Here is a 19,495-nt window from a genome sequence, read left to right on the forward strand (position 1 = left end):
TTTCCTATGGAAAGTGCCAGCAAGCTCAATTGGGAAAATTGCTTTGAAGATTCTTTTCTCAGCTACTCATGTGGTCACGTTTAAAGTTCAACTGACTTAAGACTTAAGACTATTAATAAAAATTATATCTTGACTCTGGATATTTGATTGCTGTAACTTGGACCTCAAGGTTGGCAATAGCATGAGACAAGAAATGGCCTGAATAAATGGAAGCCTGGAAAGTAAAAATTCCTGTATTCCTAGGTATACTTGTGCCCTTTCAAAATTAAGAACTTAATCTGATTTCCTGAAGAAATGAATAAGTGTTTTTGGTCTCTTAGATCTATGACTTTCATTTTCTTTCTCATCTAGCCTTAATCACTGAATGGATATTGCCTTGGTCAAACTGAGACCTGTTAATGACTTTAGCTCAAAAAGGCCTAGGTCTCCTACTGAATCCAGGGTCATTTCCATCATCCTGATCTATAACTTGCCAATGGATCCAGATGGCTCAGAAATAGAAAGTGAGGCTGATGACTTTGCACAGCCTTCCCTCACTTAAATACAATTCACTTGCACACAATGACATCATCTCCCTACTGTTATGGTTCTCTTTGAGAAGGAAGGACAAACAACAATCACCAACTCTACCTCCTCTAATATTGAGATTGTTTGGGATCTGGACACCACTAGTAAAATGACTGGACAAATCTTCTATCTGTAACCAGAGGCTCAATTCCACAAGATTCTTCTTGATGGTAGCGATTGATCACTTACTGCTCTATGCCTGTAAGAGGAGGTGTTCATGAGGAGGAGGAGGAGGAAGAAGAACAACAAGAAGAACTACAACATCAGCAACAATATTCCAGGCTTTCAGCTTCTAGAGAGAAGTCATGTTGTTTCATATTTTCTTCAGGAAACAATCTCTGAAAGGAGAGGACTCTGGGAAGAGGTTGATATGTAGGAGTCAGCACCTCAATTGTGATCTTATAGACAGTTTATCACAATAGATATTTCAGGAAATTTCTTGTAAATGACATATGTTGTATGGTGTATTTTCAACTGTATAACTTCTTTGATTTCCATTTTTATTGACTTGAATAATGTCTATTTGGTATATTTGATTTTTATGCAATTGGTATTTGTTGGGGAAGGAATCAAACCCTGGGTATATGGCTTGGTTTATTCATTCCCAATTAATGGATAGTGATCAAGAGTTCAATTTGAATCTTAAAATGATTTTCCCTGGATTAACAATATTTAGGAAGGAGAAATGAATATAATTTTACCTCTCTGAGGAGATCAGAGGAGTCAGCTTTGTGACTTCAATTCCTGCTCCCTTTCTAATAGGAATTAAAGTCTCACATAGTATAATATGGGCAGAAGAGACACTAGAGATATTTATCCATTCTTTTCTGAGAGACAGATCAATAAAGACCCATATAGACAGACATAAGCAACAAAAACAATACACGCTCTCCCCAAATTCACAAACCACCCAACACATCTCGAACAAGGAATATTTCCCTTATTGTTCTGTTTTGTTACAAAAAAAAATAAGAGCCAGGGCCCCAAGCTTGACTGGACAAGAACAAAATTAGTCAAGGAATAGCATTTACCAAGTGTCAGAACTATGCTAACTCTGGGGATACAAAGAAAGACAAAAATATTCCTTGTCCCAAGGAGCTCACCTTCAAAGATATGACATGTAAACAACTAGGTGTGTAGAAGCTACATGTGATCTCAGATAGTAAAATGTAATCTCAGAGAGGTTAGCACTAACTTGCTGCAGAGGAGAAAGGTGGTCTGCAGAGAGGAGATTTATATTCAGTGTGAAGGAAGTCAAGGAAGTTAAAAGACAAATGTAAGGAGAGAACATGTGAAGAAGGTTATTGAAGGAAGAACAAAGTTAAATAGCAACAACTGAATTTTATATATAGTGTTGGAACATTTGAAAAATGCTTTAAATTAATTTTCTAATTTAATTTCATTTAATCCCCAATATAACCCTTTGAAGCAAGTACCACTACTACTACTACTACTATTTCTTCAACTAATACTCCTCCTTCTCCTCCTCCTAGTATTATTACTTCTCCCTAGCAGTTTATGAAGTCATAAAGGTTTATAAAGAAGCTTAAAATATTTCTTACAATAAGGGGAATTAGTGTCACCATTATCCCCCCTTTACAGACCTGGAACCTGTGGCAGATGCAGCTTAAGAGATTTACCCAGGGTTACACTGCTAGTAAATGTCCAAGACTGGATTTACCTCAAATATTCCCATTCCAGGTCCAGTGCTCTATCCTCTATGCCATCTGGTTACCTTTACCTATATTAATATTTCCATCTTATAGATGAAGCATCCAAGGCTATAAAGGTTATATTATCTGACCAGGATTATAAAACTGTCGAGTGTTCAAATCTGTATTCAGAGGTCCTTGACCTCCTTGCCTCTGAGTCTCACATTCTTATCGATGTCAATTCAATACAATAAACAATTATTATGCATTTTATTGAATCAAGTACTCTGTTAGGTAGGCTTTGAGGATCCAAAATCAATTTGGAATAGTGTCTGTTGTCAAGGAGCTAGCTTCATTCTGGATGGAAATATCTGGTCAAAGGAAATATATTCAAAGTAATTCTGGGGGGAGAAAACAAGTCCAGTATGAGAGGGAGAGAGTGAGAAACAGAGTGTGGGAGAAGGGGGGGGGGCCGAAAGGCGGGGGGGGATAGTCTGAACAAGGGTTTCAATGGACACAACGAAGAGACAAGTAAGACTAGGATGCTCAAGTCTAGCCAACATACACTAAGAAAAGTTAGGGCTATTGAATGAGGACATAGGGCTTAGGATGTCAAACTTTTAGCAAAGGTATGTTGATATGGTTATCAATCCATAAGAAAAAAAGGTGAAAAGTGTAGGGCTCTGGGGACTAAAGGGACATACAAGGCAGAACAGATGTATAGTCCCTGAACCTGATTGACAGTCAAAGCAGGAGTGCTGGAGCCAGGTTGGTGACAAAGGCATAAGGTATATTGGAGTGAAATACTTATCCTCATTTCCTGAATGTTGTTTCTCATTTCTGCTACAAAGGAATAAGGAATAAGGTTGTTGCTAGGTATGACAGAGTGAAATTCCCTAGCTGTCTGACTTGGGACTTCCAGATGAGAGAGATTACACTCTAAGAAACAAACAGTGCTGAGTCCTATCTCAGTCTGGGTGGCTACATGGAACTAAATTAAAAGCTCTGTGGAACATTTGCAAAATATAAACACTGGTGTTTTCTCTCAACCTCTCTAGAGAGACACCACATTTCTGAAGCAATATAGGAAAGATGCAATAGTATGGTGATGTTTGCTCTTCTTTCTCAAAGAAGACCATGACATCAGTAAGGTGATCCCATGCCAAGCACATGAATTGGAGTTGAATGGGGGGGGAGCATGCTAAGCCACTTTCTCCTCTGGAGCCTTCTGGGTCCAGTGGCCGGACAGGAATCAGGGTGACTGAAGATGATCTTGGATGCGAGATACTCAGGGTTAAGTGACTTGTTCAAGACCACACAGCTAGTAAGTGTTTGAGGTTGGATTTGAACTCCCATCCTCCTGACTCCAAGGCCAGTGTTCTATCCACTGTGCAATCTAGCTGCCAACTAGAGTATAAAATTAAGCAAGAAAACATGCAAGTTAGTCAACAACAGAGGTCAAAGAAGTGCAACATCTAAGGGGCTGTGTTAGTCAAGGTGGGTTTGATAGACAAAAGCAAGATTTCAGCTAGTCTCAAAAGGAAGGGGAAAATCTGAATAGGTCATATTTAAAATCTTGACATGAATGTTAGTTCATTATTTATCCTATGCTTTTGGGGATCCCATAAACTTCCTTCCATGAAATAAAGGACCAAAAATTCCACCAGTCACCTCACTCTAGAAATTGTAGCAAGTCTTGTCCCAGAGAAATAGGAGAAATGAGAAGACCAGCTATCACCATGCATAAAATCATCATCTCTCCAATGCCCCCCTACTTATTTGACTATTTAGTATTCTGATCCTCTGGTCTCTGACCCCTTTTGCAATTTCTTTAGGGTATTCCAATTTCTAGAACACGTTGAAGCCATGGGTGATGTCATTAATACAGAGTACTACAAAATTGGTGAACCATTACTATCTTACTAGAATCCACTATTTAAACCTACTCTTTACTTTGAGAGGAAGTTTCATGCATCATATTAATCTTGGCATAAAATGAGAGGAAGACAAACTAAGAGATTGGGCATGGTCAATGACTTTTCCAGGCAAAACAATCCCATGACTTAAGTAGAAATATGGGACAAACAGTTGTTCCTCTAATAGGGCTGGCAGTTTGAGGTTTCACTGAACTTAAAAGCAAGTCCATTTCACCATCAAGCTCAACAGAGTTGGCCTAGGAGTTAGGAGGCCAACGTTACCAAGTAGCCTGTACAACCTTGAGGCAAGTCATTCAATGTGGTCATGCCTTTGTTTTCTTATCTATGAATGAAGGAATTACATAGATCTCTCTTACCTCAAAAATTTCATGACTCTAGATAAAGGTGAAGGAAACATTTCAAATTGCATAAATGATCCACAGGTTTACCCTACAGCTCCATAAATGCAGAATTCATAGCAATAGATATATAGTCTTCCTTTGAGGGCAAGGACTGTTTCTGTCTTTGTATTCCCAGTGCTTAGTATGGTGATTAACCCATAGTAAGTGCTTTTGACTTGACTTTATAGGGAGACATACTGTAGACCATATCTGTGCACTAAAACACATTCAGCAGTTATGGGTGATTTTGATTTACAAAGTCTGTGAGAAAGTGGAATTCAGATTGTCTCAGATGAGAGATTCACAGTTGAAAGAAATATGTCCTTGGAAAGAGAACACAACTAATGAATGGTCATCTTCTTAGGTTGCACATTCAACAAACATTTATTTAGTGCCTCCCATATGCCAGATATTGTTCTAAAAATGTTAAAAAAAAACAGCAAGACATAAATAGTTCAATAAAATAAAAACATGACAACTCTTTTTAATAAATGGAGCAACTTTCAACAGCTGACCCACATTTCTACTTTATTAGTGAGGGTTCTGGAGCTGGAGAAATCATTGGCGAAACTCTTAGAGCTTGTCTTTCCTCAAATATGTGTCAAAGTTGAAGTATTAGGTATAATTTAAATACTAAATTAAAATTAGATGATTTCACAGCTATTATTAAGGGAACCTAAAAAAACTTTTATTTTGCTAGATTAGAAAGAAAAATATAAAAAATTGAATATATTATGAGGGATAATTAGTAAAAATTAATATTAAGGTTTAGAGAAAGTCAAATTTTTCTCCACTTAGAAATATTTGGAATTCTGTAATTATATAGTTCAAAAATGGATTATTTATGACATTCCTGAATCTACCTCATTTTTTTCAATATTAGGGTAGAAATTTCTAATTACATAGAAAAAAGTACAGACCATAACAAATACAATTAAATCATCAACATGTAATATTCCCAGGATATCATAACCAATATTTACACTGAAAACATACTGTCCCAATGGATAGAGGGGTTGAATTTTTCAGAATCTATCTCATTTCTGAGGTTAATCATTTAAGTTATGTGCCCATTCAGGGTTTGAAAATTCTTGATAGAGTTGATTAATATAATGGAAAAAATCTTAGTACAATAGAAATCAGGCTCATTTAAAATGAAGAACTATGGATTTAAATGCTTCCATTCTGTACCCCCAATTTGTGGCCTCATAGGACTACACCAGCACAGCAATGAGAACAGATATAATCTCATTTCCTATTTTGAGCACTGGTTTTAAATGCCATCAGGGTTAAGTCAATGGACTCTGTTATTAGTCACCTTACATAAACATATTCCACTTGAGAGGAAAAACCAACTGGATTTCTTTTCCTTATTGGTGAGACAGAAAGAAATTGCAAGAGTCATTTTTAGATGACAATTAGTTGACAAAAATACAACAATTCCTTTTTGCCTAAGTGTTGTTAATGTAAACTAAGAAGTCTTTGGCCTTGTTGAATCAGAATCATTTCATGTTTTTCTGTTTTGATTCTGTATAGAAAACTCAGTAGAGGGATGTAGAAACAGATTAAATCCTAGAATCCCCACCAAAAGACATGATGATTCACAGAATACATGTAATTTTGCAGTTAGGTAGCAAAGCAAACAAATAAAAAGACAGTTCAATGTAACAAAAACATGGTAGCTCTTTTTAATGAATTATGCAGTTTTCAACATTTGTCCCACAATTCCACTTTGAGGGAGGGTGTAAAACTGGAGAAATCATTGACCTTGCTAAAGGTCTTAGGGTTTATCTTCCCTCAAATATGTGCCAAAGTTGATGTAATAGGTACAATTTAAACATTAAATGGAACTTAGATGATATATCTATTATTTAAAAGATCTTGGAAAAACTAAGGTTTTTTTGCTGTCAAAAACAAAGAAGACAATTGTAAAGAAAACTGAATATGTTAACAAGGACAATTAGGGGGAAAAAATAACAGCTCTGGACTCAAAGCTAAGAAAACCTGTGATTGGATTTTTCTTCAGACATTTACTGACTGTGTGATGCCAGCAAGTCACTGAGGCAAATTCTGCCTCGTTTTCCCTAAGCATAAAATGGGAATTAGAACAATAACACTTACCTCACAAGATTATTATAAGATTCAAATGAGAGAACATATATAAGCTGTTTTATAAAACAACACTACAGAAATGACAGCTTTTATAATGCTTTTAGAGATCAAAAAGAAAAAACTCCATTCATATCTTATAGTACATGCCAGTTCGCATGAAAACTATGTGAGGTTTTTGCAAGTACTGTTAGTTGTCACTTTATAGACGAAGACAGTAAGGCTCAATGTGTTAAATGACTTCTACAAGATGCAAAAGACAAGGCCTTGCCTTCAAGAAGCTCCCAGTTTAATGGGCAGGAAACCCAAGTTTCCTGAATCTGAGGCTGGTCCTCTTATCACTATGACACTACCTCTCGTGTGGAAGGTACCATGAAAGGAGACACCTTTGAGTTGGGCTTTGAAGGAAGGCAAGGATATCAGTTAGGAGAGATGAACTTATGGGATCTTTGAAACAACCATTATGTAGTCGCAGTAACCACATTATACAGCCAGAGAAATTAAAGTTGAAACAAGTTGATTTACTCATAACTAATAAGTTGGTATGGAATGAGACTAGAGATCAAGTCTTTTGATTCCTATTTTGACTTCTTAAATCGCCCTATTAAATGACATTTTTAAAAAGTCTTCCTCTCCCTCTAAGGTCTAAATCTTTTCAAGAATTTTTGGATTATGTCCTCATCTCTTCAAAAGATTTTGCAAGGAACAAAGCTTCCAATGAGACATAAAGTTCAAAAGTGGTGAAAAAGTACAGATTGACTTCCTAAGTCACTTTAGGCCAGGAACAGTGGTGCCCACCCTAGAGAGACTGAGGCTGGTTTGTCGCTTATTCTTGGGAGATTCTGAGCTGCAGTGGATTCACCCAAAAGAATATCCATGCTAAATCTGGTACAAATACAGTGAGCTTCCATGATAATCCTCCGAGAATTCCACCTAAGGAGAGGTGATATGGCCCAGGTTGGAAATCAAGGTGGTCAACTCCCATGCATGGAGCAGGAAAAGAGGGTGTGTGTATGTGTGTGTGTGTGTGTTTGTGAGAGAGAGAGAGAGAGAGAGAGATCTGACCTCATAAATCACTTCAATCTCCCTATTCCATGAATAAAAAATGAATCTCTGTTTGCCAGCAAGGCAAAAGATAGGCTAATAGCTGTTGCTGTAGGAGCTATTAATATACCCCTTGTCAACTCTGATCTTATTTAGAATGCATGTTAGACATAGAAAATCAAATGTGTTATATATGGAAATATATTTTGTAGTAGTCATGAAAGTAAATGCTGAGTTAAGATTGTAAATAGTTCTCATTTTAATCTTTTTAACTAACAAAAAGACCAAAAAAGCTGCCTATTTCCCAATTCAGATTTTCTCTCTGATAGATTCCTTTGAGAAACTAAATAAAAATTGTTTTATCTTTATGTGAAAATAGAATTGCTTAAAACATAGAATATATGTAAAACATAGAAAATATATGTAAAACATAGAACATGTTTACATTTGTATATATGTATAGCTAAACTGAAGAAATATTATAAACCATGCTATGCAAAATTTTACAATCTTCACAAGGAAATATGCTTAACTGAGGTTTTAGCATAGTAATTAATAAATCACTAAATATATAATTTATTAAATATTTATTTAATTATTTCAGTTTATAGTAATTATTATTTGTCTTAGGGCAAGAACCTATTTTTAAATGGTCTACCCTCTTTGTTACTTAAAATGACTAGGTTTTATATTGAATCAAATATTGGCTACATCATATTCTAGATATCCTTCACATAAAGAAATTCACAATTACTGTTTTTATCAATTCTAAAGACCTACTGAGAAAGGGAAATCTGTTTTTAACAAAATGTTTTGCATAGTTACTAGATTATTTTTTCTTCAAAGATATGCCCCTTTTAAAGTGCTTAGAGAGAGAAACAGAAAGACAGAGAGACAGTAGGAAAGAGGAGAGAGAGAGGGAGGGAGGGAGGGAGAGGGAGAGGGAGAGGGAGAGGGAGAGGGAGAGGGAGAGAGGGAGGGAGGGAGGGAGGGAGGGAGAGAGAGAGAGAGAGAGAGAGAGAGAGAGAGAGAGAGAGAGAGAGAGAGAGAGAGAGAGAGAGAGAGAGAGAGAGACAGGGATAGAATTTCTATTTGGCAATGATCTTTCCTTTTTTAAAAAAAGGTTCTACTTAACAGTAAATGTTTTTTTTTTTCCGTCATTCTCAAAGAGGTCTATGACACCAGGGAAGTGATGCCATGACATGCAAGGCAAACTTGATTTAAGTGAGGGGATGCTGTACTAGGTCACCAGTCTCATTTTCTTTTTCATATAAAAGCTAATTCAAAGAGAGGACTGAGCCTAGAACTCTAGCAGTCCTCTCTTACAAGTCTTTAAAAAAAACTTATCTAGCCTTTGTAAAAGGCACTGTACTAGCAGAAGTGGAATTATAGAATCATAAGTCTCATTCCTGCTCTCATGGAAGTTAAAATAAAGTAAAAGGAAGAAGTATATGTATATAAATAGTTGTAACATAAGGCAAGATTTGATGAAACATCAAACCCATCACTACAGGGGTATCTGAGTGCTGCAATGGATAAAGTGCTGGGCCTGAGGACCTGAGTTCAAATCCTATCTCAGATACTGAATAGTTGTGTGACCTTGGGTAAATCACTTAACTCTGTTTGTCTCAGTTTCCTCATCTGAAAAATAAGCTGGAGATGAAAATGGTAAATCACTCCTTTATCTTTAGCAAGAAAATCTCAAATGCTGTCATGAAGAATCAGGCACAAGGAAAAATTACTCAACAACAACAACAACAACAAAATAGAGGAACAACAAGGGAAAATGACTCCCTCCCTCATACTCTATTCTCACCAATGTATTAGTGTATAGTGAACATTAATGTACATTATGGTTAATGAGGGTTTGTCGTATGCTAAGTAATACACAGAACATGCAATTAGACATGGTCCCCGCACCTAAATTTTTCTTTTATCAATTGATTTACATTAATGATTAATTAAAGAAGGACCATACTTAGCTCCTGAGGTTCTGACTTTTTAATAAATCATTATGCTTACCTATCCACTGAAAAATAGCATTGGTGCCTAAATCCATGATTAATTTAACATTTGAACAAATTCGAGCTACTACAGATGACAGCAATTTAATGCTGCAGTTGTTTTTTTTAAAGTCCCTGATTATTGAAAGAATGCTGATGTGGCAACTGATACTAGTAACAGGCTATTTCCACCATATAATTAAGTTCATTTTATTTTCTTTCCCCTAAAGGACAGCAAAATATAGATATGGACTATGGGTCAGACATGAAGACCATAACCAGACAGGATGATTTCAAATGAGATACTTCTTATTTCTTCTCTTCAAACTACATTGGAAAGAGTCATAAATCACAGACTGACTGTGATTTGACGTTCTATGAAAAGCTCAAAATAAATCGAACCTTTAAAGATCACACAAAAAAACAGCTGAAATATGAGATGGAGTTTTAGCTTAGAGAAGGGTCATCAAAGAAGTCTTCATATACTCGAGGAGCTATAATGTGGAATAAGGAACACACTAATTTAGATTGTGACACACTATAAACAAAGGGCAGGAAGGGAAGTGTTATCTCAGAACAAGAAGCCTCCAGTACTTGCTATATGGGTGCTGAGTCCATCCTCCTTTATTTTAAACTGAGGTCAGAGAAGAAGTGAAATTCAGATAACACAAAACACCATGATGCCTCTTAGTCCCAGCCTTGAAATGAACTACCTGAGACTCTGTAACGTCTCAATTTCTTTATCTATAAAATGAAAAAAAAAATTAGACTACCTATAGTCTATAGTAGACATATAATATACATGAATAGTATACATACTATATAGTATAGGCTACATATAGATCCCTTTAAAATAATCAGTGTCTTATGAATGAAATCACCTCCTATACAACTCCTAAGCATGTCTGCAGAAACTCTTTAGGAAAATGGGAATGATATAAATAGATTAGAGGATTATAGATTTCAATTTGAAAGCGACTTCAACAATCATTCATAGTACAGAGGAAAATCATATCATATCATATCATAGAAGAAAATGCTCAAAAATTTTAAGGGACTATCCAAGGTCACACAAATAGGTCCTCCAATTCCAAGTCCATTGACATTTCTAGTGGCTACAGAAGAACATAGATTTAATCTACTCTGAACATCCAACATATCGTCCCTGAGTCTTGATGCCACTTCTCTACTTCTAATGGCTCCCTTTTGTCCATTAACATTTAATTTTCTTAATAATGGATTCAAGACCCTTTGCAATATGGTTCCAATATAGGTTCAAAAGATCATAGGTTTAAACCTGGAATGGATCATGTTGTTGTTGTTGTTCTGTATTGCATTCATGTCCAATTCTTCATGACTCTATTTGGGGTTTTCCTGGCAAAGATAGTGGAATAATTTGTCATTCTTTCACCAGATGAGGAAACTTGAGGCAAACAGGGTTAAGTGATTTGCCCAGGGTCATATAGTTAGTAAGTGTCTGAGTCTGGATTTGAACTCAGGTCTTCCTGGCTTTCTAGACACTGTACCACCTAGCTGTTTTGGAATAGGCCTTAGAGGTCATCTATTTCAACTCAGTGGACCAGATACCAGGCCTGAAGTCCAGAAGATTCATCATCATGAGTTCAAATCTGGCCTCAGACTCTTACCAATTGTGTAATCCTGGGGCAACAGGGTCCTGAGAAATTGAACACAAGTGAAATGACTCAACAATAACAACAATCTAACTAACCTTTTATGAATGAGGAAAAGAGAAAATATGTAAGGTTATAGAGGTAGTCACAGGCAGAAGTAGGATTCAAACCAAGCTTCTCTGAAACTAAAGCAAATGTTTAATATATCCCATCACCCTGCCTAGAGAGACTTAGACACACTGTTACCACCTTTCACAAACTGTACTACTCACAAGTCCTCTACCACCTTCTTGTCGTTTTTCCTGTTGCCCTATAAACCAGCTATGGATTCTCCTTCCTTCTCTGCCTACTAAAATTTTCCCACATTTCAGTTTTTGCTGCCCCAACTCACGTGCTATCTTCTCCAAGGGAGTTTCCATAAACTGAATCTTCCATAGCAATGTGTCCATATTCTTTCCTATTTATTTTTATTTTTACCAGACAAGTGATTTCATTAGTGTAAGGAGTTCTTGGTGAGGTGAGAATTGTCGGGGACACTGAGAGGTTAAATGACTTACCCAGGGTCACATAGTCAATGTGTCATAGAGAACTCAGCTCTTTCTCCCTTCAAGGCTATCTGTTTATCCATTATCCTTCACTTCCCTCAGAGACTTCTCACTTTCTTATTTGAACTACAATTATTTGGGTTGGGGTTTTCTCCCCAACTAGACCAGAAGATCCTCAAGGGTAAGGGTAAGGTTACAAAGTTATTATGAATAGAAAGCTTCACAAAACATTTTTCTGAAGTCCTGGAGAGATAAGAATTTTTGATTTACTTGTGTATCTGTCCTACTTAGCCTAGAGAAGTCATTTAATAAACATTTGTTGAATTGATTTGATAAAAGATGAAAGCAGAGTTCCACTTTCACAATTTGGTATACAAAGAGATTATGCATAAAGTCACTCAATACTTAACATTTGACATACTAGTTCTTAGATGTTGGAGGATGCAATAGCACAGATATAGCCATGGAGTATGAGGAGACTAAAGAGGGCAGATCTGCTAGTCACCAGAACTGCAAAAATTTGCTTAGAAAAGATCAAGTCCTTCTTTCTCACCCTAGTGACTTTCATTCCTTCTAGGTTAGAGTTACACTTAACAGAGGGTGCCCCAAGGAAGAGACTCTGGGGGACACAGAGAGTATGACATTCACATGTCCTGAATGATTACCCTACCTGACCCCTCACCTGATACAATTCAGGGTTAAATTTGTCTTAAATACTTTGGGTCACATCACACTTACCAAACAGCTCTTCCAATGTCTAGTAAAGACCATTCAAATTTGGTGGGACCCAGAGTCTGGGTATTTTTAATAAAAAGTTCTCTCACTCAAAATTGCATTCTTTTTTTTTTTTTTTTTTTTTTTTTTTACTAATGTCTACAGCCAGTAATTCCTGCCCTGCACTGGCTAGTGCTCAGAAGATATAAGCAATTGTAGCCACAGAAGATATTAGAACAGGAGCCAACTGGTTGTGTACAAAATCCTCTTTTAAAGAAAACAAAAAATGGCATGAAACTCAACACCACATTAAAGTCATCAGAACAATGGCTGCAGTGTTATTTTTTAAAAAACCAACAACTAATCAGCTACTCTAGGCATTATTCCCAACTTGGTACAGAACTTGCACCCTTCTCAAGTTGCAGCTGATCAAAAGAGCACCTTCTTCTAAAGAACAGAGATAATGAAATTTTTCAATGGAAATTTGGGGACTGGTCTTTATATAAAACAGATCTCCCATCACATTTTGAAAAACTGAACTTGGGCCCTGTCATTCTCAAAAATTCTGCTCTATCTTATGGGCATTTGGTTCCAAAGATAATGATACATACATAATAATAAATGTAGTAGTTCACATTTATGTAATATGTTAAAGTTTGTATAACACTTTGAAACATTATTTCATTTAAGCTTTACAGCACCTCTGTGAGACAGGTGCTTTTGTAACATTTTACAGATGAAGAAATTTGAGTTTAAGTGAATTTATGATTTGAACTCTTTTCCATTATACCATGCAGCTTAAATCAAAGTCTCAATGTGCCAAGACAGTCAAAAAGGCTAAAGTTTATTCACAAAAATGATATCCCAGAACAAGAATATCCTGAAACAGCTATTTTTAAAATTTTTTTAAATGACTTCTTTTTTTTTCACAAAAAAGTCTAAGGAGAATAAATTTGTAAAGTGGGATACTTTTAATATGGAAGATATTTTCTTTGGCATGTGACATGTTCTCTTCTTGCTCCTCAAGAGAGTGAAGCTGATGACTTGTGTAATTCTGCCTCACTTAATCCAATTTGTACTCAGGTTAATACATCATCCTGGTGATATCATTGGTCCTCTTTAAGAATGAAAGAAGAATAGAGGCAATCCCTGCTTCTTGGAAAGGGATGAGTTAAAGCTTCTGCTACAAGGGGAAAAGGAATATTTTATGCCTATCTAGATTTATTCTCTATAACGTGGCAGGCAAACAGTCTATATTCCCTTAGCAAAAGGTATTGCTCAACTTAAGGTTAATAATTCTCTTCCTTTTCTTATAATAACCTAAATCTTTCCATGATTTAACATAACCACAATTTCTTTACTAAGAAGGTAGCTTTCTTTCATTAGAGCTCTAAATGAGAGATAGTGTTAGAAATTATACTTCAGGGATTGAAAATACAGAGGCCCTCCTTGCAGTCTGAAGAAATGCTGAATTTTAACTTTGTTTAAAACTGCCTAATTTAAAAAAAATCTTCCAACTCTGACACTACCCATATAAACACCCAAGAAGCTGAATGAGGCCTGTAGAGGCAGTTTCTGCTATATTTGTAGCTCAGACTCCAAGGAATCATCTAAGTCACAGATCTACTCTTTAATTAGAGATATTCACAAGATGAATCTTTTGTGGAGAATGCATCAAAAGTACTTTTAGCTGTAACTTCCTCAAAAGAAGAGGGGAAAAAAAACACAAGCACCCTTGGATATTAAATGAGTGTAAAACAGTACACAAAACTGTAAAAATTATAACTGGTATGAGCAACAGAAAATGCAATGTGTAAGAGAAGAAATTAATATTAAAGATGAACTAACCTGTGTACCTTTTAAAATTCAAAAAAAGAATACCTCAAAAAGGGTTGGGTCAATTAAATGTCAGGTTTCTGTTGTGTGTTTCTTTTTTTTTTTTTGCCTTCCTTAACTCAATTTGGTTCTATTTTCTATAATCCCTTCAAAACTGCCATCCAGTTTCAGGCTGTCTCAGCCTCTGGCATTGTCCTGCTAACTAGAATCTTGGATTGGAACCTTCACAGATCTGATAACAATTGCTTTCAAATTGACACGGATGAGGGAAAGCTTCATCTTCAAAGCTCAGGCAGCATCTAATAGCCTCCAGTCCTTCCTTAGGGCCAGAAGGGTTGCCGACCCTACTGAGAGTCATTTCATCCTTTAGAGAATTTACACCAGTCCCAGGTAATAGCCAGGGGATGATGAGATCATCTCAGCTAATAGGGCTTATCTAAGAGTGGAGAACAGACTTAGCAGCCATGGAAGAGAAAACTGTGGGGTTTCTCCTTTCCATTTTTAACATCAATTATTTAACTTTTAAAAATAAGTCACTTGCCATATGATTCAAACACATTACAGGTAATCACTGGTAACTAAAAATATTCTTTTAGCTCCTTATCTTTGGAGCCCACTTTTAGTCATGACCAGGAAAATGCAGTGAAAAGGCAAATCTCCTGATATTTTTTACCTCCTTACCTAGAATCTGTTTGGCATACACTGATTACAGGACCAGAAATCCAGATTTCTGCAAATCATTCACATTCATCTTTTTCTAGAATTACCCATGTGTAATTTTTTTTAAATCCTGATTGTAAAAATGTTCTTTTTTTTCAATAGCTAATAATGTACCATCATTAGGATTTTTAAAAAGCCTATCTATTTAAATTATTATTTTATTTACCTCCACTAATCCCAGAAACATAGCAATATCAAATTGTCCCATATACTAAACTAATCCATTTGTCAATAGTCACCACTAGAATTTTTCTGGTACTCACACATATCATCCCTGGCCCTGTTTCCCCTTCTTTTCCCATCTCCCTTCCCCTGACTTACGGTGGGCTGTTTTGTTCTGATCGCTTTGAACACTATCCGCTGATTGGTTGCTGGAGGCTGAGGAGATACTGGAACTCCTTACGAAACCAAATGCTGCTAGCTTAGCTGCCGGGAGGCGGGAATATCCAGGAGGACGAAGTCCAGATTTGGGAAGGTTGGCTCTTGTAGAATTTGAACTAGACACTTTCTTCAAATCAGCTGAAAAGAAAAGCAAACAGATGAGCCAGGGACCCCCATAAGTTGTAAACTACATAAATCATAGTTTGCCACTATCTTTTAAAGATTTAAAGCTGGAAATTACTAGAGATTTTCTAATCCAAATACTGTGTCATTTTACCAATGAGGAAACTGAGACCCACAGTGGTTAATGAAGGTGACTTGTCCAAAGTCACACAGGTAATAAAGAACAAAACTCAGTTCTTATAACTCTAAATCCAGTGGTCTTTCCACCACCCTGAGCTGGTTCCCAATAAACATTCTAAAAATAGTACTTCCAAGTTTCAGAACTTGGGACCCATCTCCTATTTCAAGTTGTTCAGGTTAGATGGAGCAGGAACCAAAGGGGCACCCTCAGCATTAATTCATAAATGCTTGGAATCAATCATTATTGGATTCACTGAAGACAGGCTTACAGAATGGTTTTCAGGAATATCTCTTTGGCAGCTTCCATTATTTCTGCTCTAATCTTTGAAACTACTTTGGAATCACATGAAAGCCCATTTATTCCAAAATAGTAATATTTGAGGTATAAAAATTTAGACCTTAGCCTTTTCAGATTCAATTCACATCCCATGAATGGAAAGGCCACTGGTAATTGAGACAAGCTCATTGAAAGGTGGGATTGTTGCAAGAAAGGAATCTGAGAAGTTTCTGATAAACTATTATATTTTATGAATCTGAAAAAGCCCAATCTTGTGTCATACTCCTTAATCTGACCTGACATTGGAGAACCCAAAAACATCCAGTTAGGAAATTCAACAATATTAATCCCAAAGAGTATTCAGTGGTTGCTCTCTGAGGGTTACAGGTATCATTTGACATTCTACTGAGTGGATCTTCTGAGTGATTTAATTCAGTTATGAAACATAAGTATTTCTCATAGAAAAATACTTCAAAAATTGGCAAGAAAAAAATAACTATAGTTATTTGGGACATAATTGTGTTCAAATATTATTATGCCATACAAATCTTACAATGCTGAGTGACTGTCCTTATATACAAGTTTGACCACTCATGAGGTTACTCAATAAACTCCAATGGCTCTCTGCTAGATCTGGAATAAAATCTACATTCTTATTTGTAATTTAAAGCACTTCATAACCTGGCTCCTTCCTATCTTTGCAGCCCATCAGACATATTCTATGGCCCTTACCACATTCTAAGGCCCAGGTAAACTGGTTTTCTTGCTCTTATTCACTCCATCTCCTGCCTCTATGTCTTCCCTGATCATTCTCCATGCCATGCCTTGAATGTACTCCTTCCTCACTTTGATATCTCAGAATCCCTTAAAACTTCCTTCCTTCCTTCATTAATTCAATTCAAGCTACTGCCTTATCTTTTTTTTTTTTTGCAAGGCAATAGGGTTAAGTGGCTTGCCCAAGGCCACACAGCTAGGTAATTATTAAGTGTCTGAGGCCAGATTTGAACTCAGGTGCTCCCGACTCCAGGGCTAGTGCTCTATCCACCGTGCCACCTAGCTGCCCAACTGCCTCATCTTGATCTTCCCAAGTTATTGAGTATCTTCTCAAAATGACCATGTATCTATTTAATGTGTGTATATTTATATGTATTTCTAGTCATACACATATTGTAAATAAACATATGCTATGTGTGTTTTACATAGTTCAGTCATTTTTCAGTTTTGTCTGATTCTTCAGGACCCCATTTGGGGGGTTTTCTTGGCAAAGATTTTTTTAGTGATTTTTCATTACTTATTCCAACTCATTTTAAAAATGAGGAAACTGAGATTAACAGAGTTAAGGGACTTTCCTAGAGTCATACAGTTGTTAATTGTCTGAGGCTGGATTTGAACTCAAGAAGATGAGTCTGCCTGACTCAAGATCCACTGGGTCACTCAGCTACCCCATGCTTGTATACAAACTTATATTATATATGCCTGTGCATAGCCATACAACACACACATATGTGTTGTGTTTGTAAATGTGTGTGTGTATGGGTGTGGGCTCCCTGAAGTCAGGTACTGTTGGATTTTTGAACCCTCAGAGTCTAGCATACAATAGGAGTTTAATAAAGTTTGTTGATTGATCAATTAATTTCTTTTTTCATGTCATTAGCCTTTTCTTATAACTCTTCTTCTGTAAATATAATATTAGTTGTTATTCAGTCAGTCCATTAGAATAAGTAGAAGTCAGACAATGGAATACCAAAAAAAACCTTAGAGCTGGAGCATTTAAAAATCTTAAACATCATCTCATCCAAGGGATTCATTCTCCTGCTGAAGAAACCAAGGCTCAGGGAAATGGAGAGATTTACTGTAGTACAGTAGGTATACTTAAATAGTGGCAGATTTAACCTCTTCATGACCTCAGTAACTCTCTAAAACTTTAAGTTGCAGAACTGTTACTGACCTGCATTAGTAAATGGGGTTTCTTCATTGAAAAGCTATATCAATGAAGTCACTGACTGATTCAGCCCCCAAATGAAAATATGATACTTTTAATTCTTATTGTCTTTCTTTTGGTCTAAAATAGGCTTATCCTGTATGTTGTTGTGGTTCAGTCACTTCAATTGTCTGACTCTTCTTAAGGATTTCTTGGCAAAGCTACTGTCATTTGCATTTTTCTCTCTAGTTTATTTTAAAGAAACTGAGGCAAAAAGAATTAAGTGACCATCCCCATAGTCAACAACTAATAAGAGGCTTGGCCAAATTTGAACTCGGCTCTTTCTGACTCCAGGCTCAACTCTCTATCCACTGCACAACCTATCTAACCCTTTCTTTATTTACTTTTACACAAGTCTAGATAGCTTTCATTAATCTCTAGGATATCATCATGGCATAGGTGATTGAATGAGGTTGTTGAAATTCACTCCTTTCTGCAAACAGAATAAACAAGATGACACTAGACAATCCACCCTATTCTCTGACTTTATGAAATGCTTAGGCTTATAAATTCTAAATTATGTAAATAGTTTGAAGTTATTCAAGTCTCTAAAATCTGCAAATATTTTACAGAATGGCTCACAAAAGAGGGCTCTGAAGAGAATTTTGATCTTCACTATTTCCCAGAGAGACACTTTGGTTACTCAGGAATGCAATTCAGTATATGTCTGGAAACATATACATGCTCTACACTTGGAAATGGTGATAAGTGCTTTGTATGGTTTATTTTAATCTCTATAATCCAGCACAGAATTTGGAGAAAGATGAAAAGTCTCTTATAAAAACTCCTTCCCATCTTCCCTGGCCATCTCCACCTCTTCTATCTCATTCAGATTCCATTTGGAAGGATTTTTGAGAAAAACACTAAGTACCAAATAGTGGACTTTTGTCATTGTGGATTTTTCCAAACCCCACTCCTAAACTGTTAGGTAAAATAAATGATTTATGGCAGCAGATCAAAGACCCTTTCCAATGAATAATTCTAATATGAAACAAATAATAGGCTTTTAAAAATTAGCTTTTGGGTATCAAATGTTCAAATCCTATGCAAAGTAGCATAAGAACAATATTCCTTATTTTCTTGAATAAGGCATTACATTTTGACAAGATTTAATGGGAACAAAAGATTAACAACCCTGTTTGAACTGAATAACGTGTCATCAAAAATTTGAAAGATTGTTTGCTATTTCAAAGGAAAACCATTTTGTCCTTTTGAAAAATAAATCTTTTGAAGAAAGAAAATTGGCAAATTGCTCCAAAACTTCAAGGGTTGTTTTTGTTGAGCCTTTTTTCTTTTGCTGATTTTCCCTTAAATGTGACACTGTAAATGCTAGAAGATAGTCTCTTAGAATGCCAATCATAATGTGCCAGTATTTGAGACTGAATTAACTGATACTAATGAGGCAGAAGCTATCA

General features: G+C 36.1%; 1 protein-coding gene across 4 annotated transcripts in view; it reads right to left on the reverse strand.

Annotated features, from left to right (window-relative positions):
* MTUS2 (microtubule associated scaffold protein 2) overlaps positions 1–19,495 on the reverse strand; it is a 675,509-nt gene that overhangs the window by 399,948 nt on the left and 256,066 nt on the right. For all 4 annotated transcript variants that reach the window (XM_074216122.1, XM_074216124.1, XM_074216121.1 and 1 more), the window contains one exon: positions 15,460–15,657. In XM_074216122.1, coding sequence (XP_074072223.1) covers positions 15,460–15,657 — 198 coding nt within the window. The remainder of the gene's footprint in view (positions 1–15,459; positions 15,658–19,495) is intronic.

The sequence above is a fragment of the Macrotis lagotis genome, chromosome 1 (assembly GCF_037893015.1).
Source record: "Macrotis lagotis isolate mMagLag1 chromosome 1, bilby.v1.9.chrom.fasta, whole genome shotgun sequence".
NCBI classification, from domain to species: Eukaryota; Metazoa; Chordata; class Mammalia; order Peramelemorphia; family Peramelidae; genus Macrotis; species Macrotis lagotis.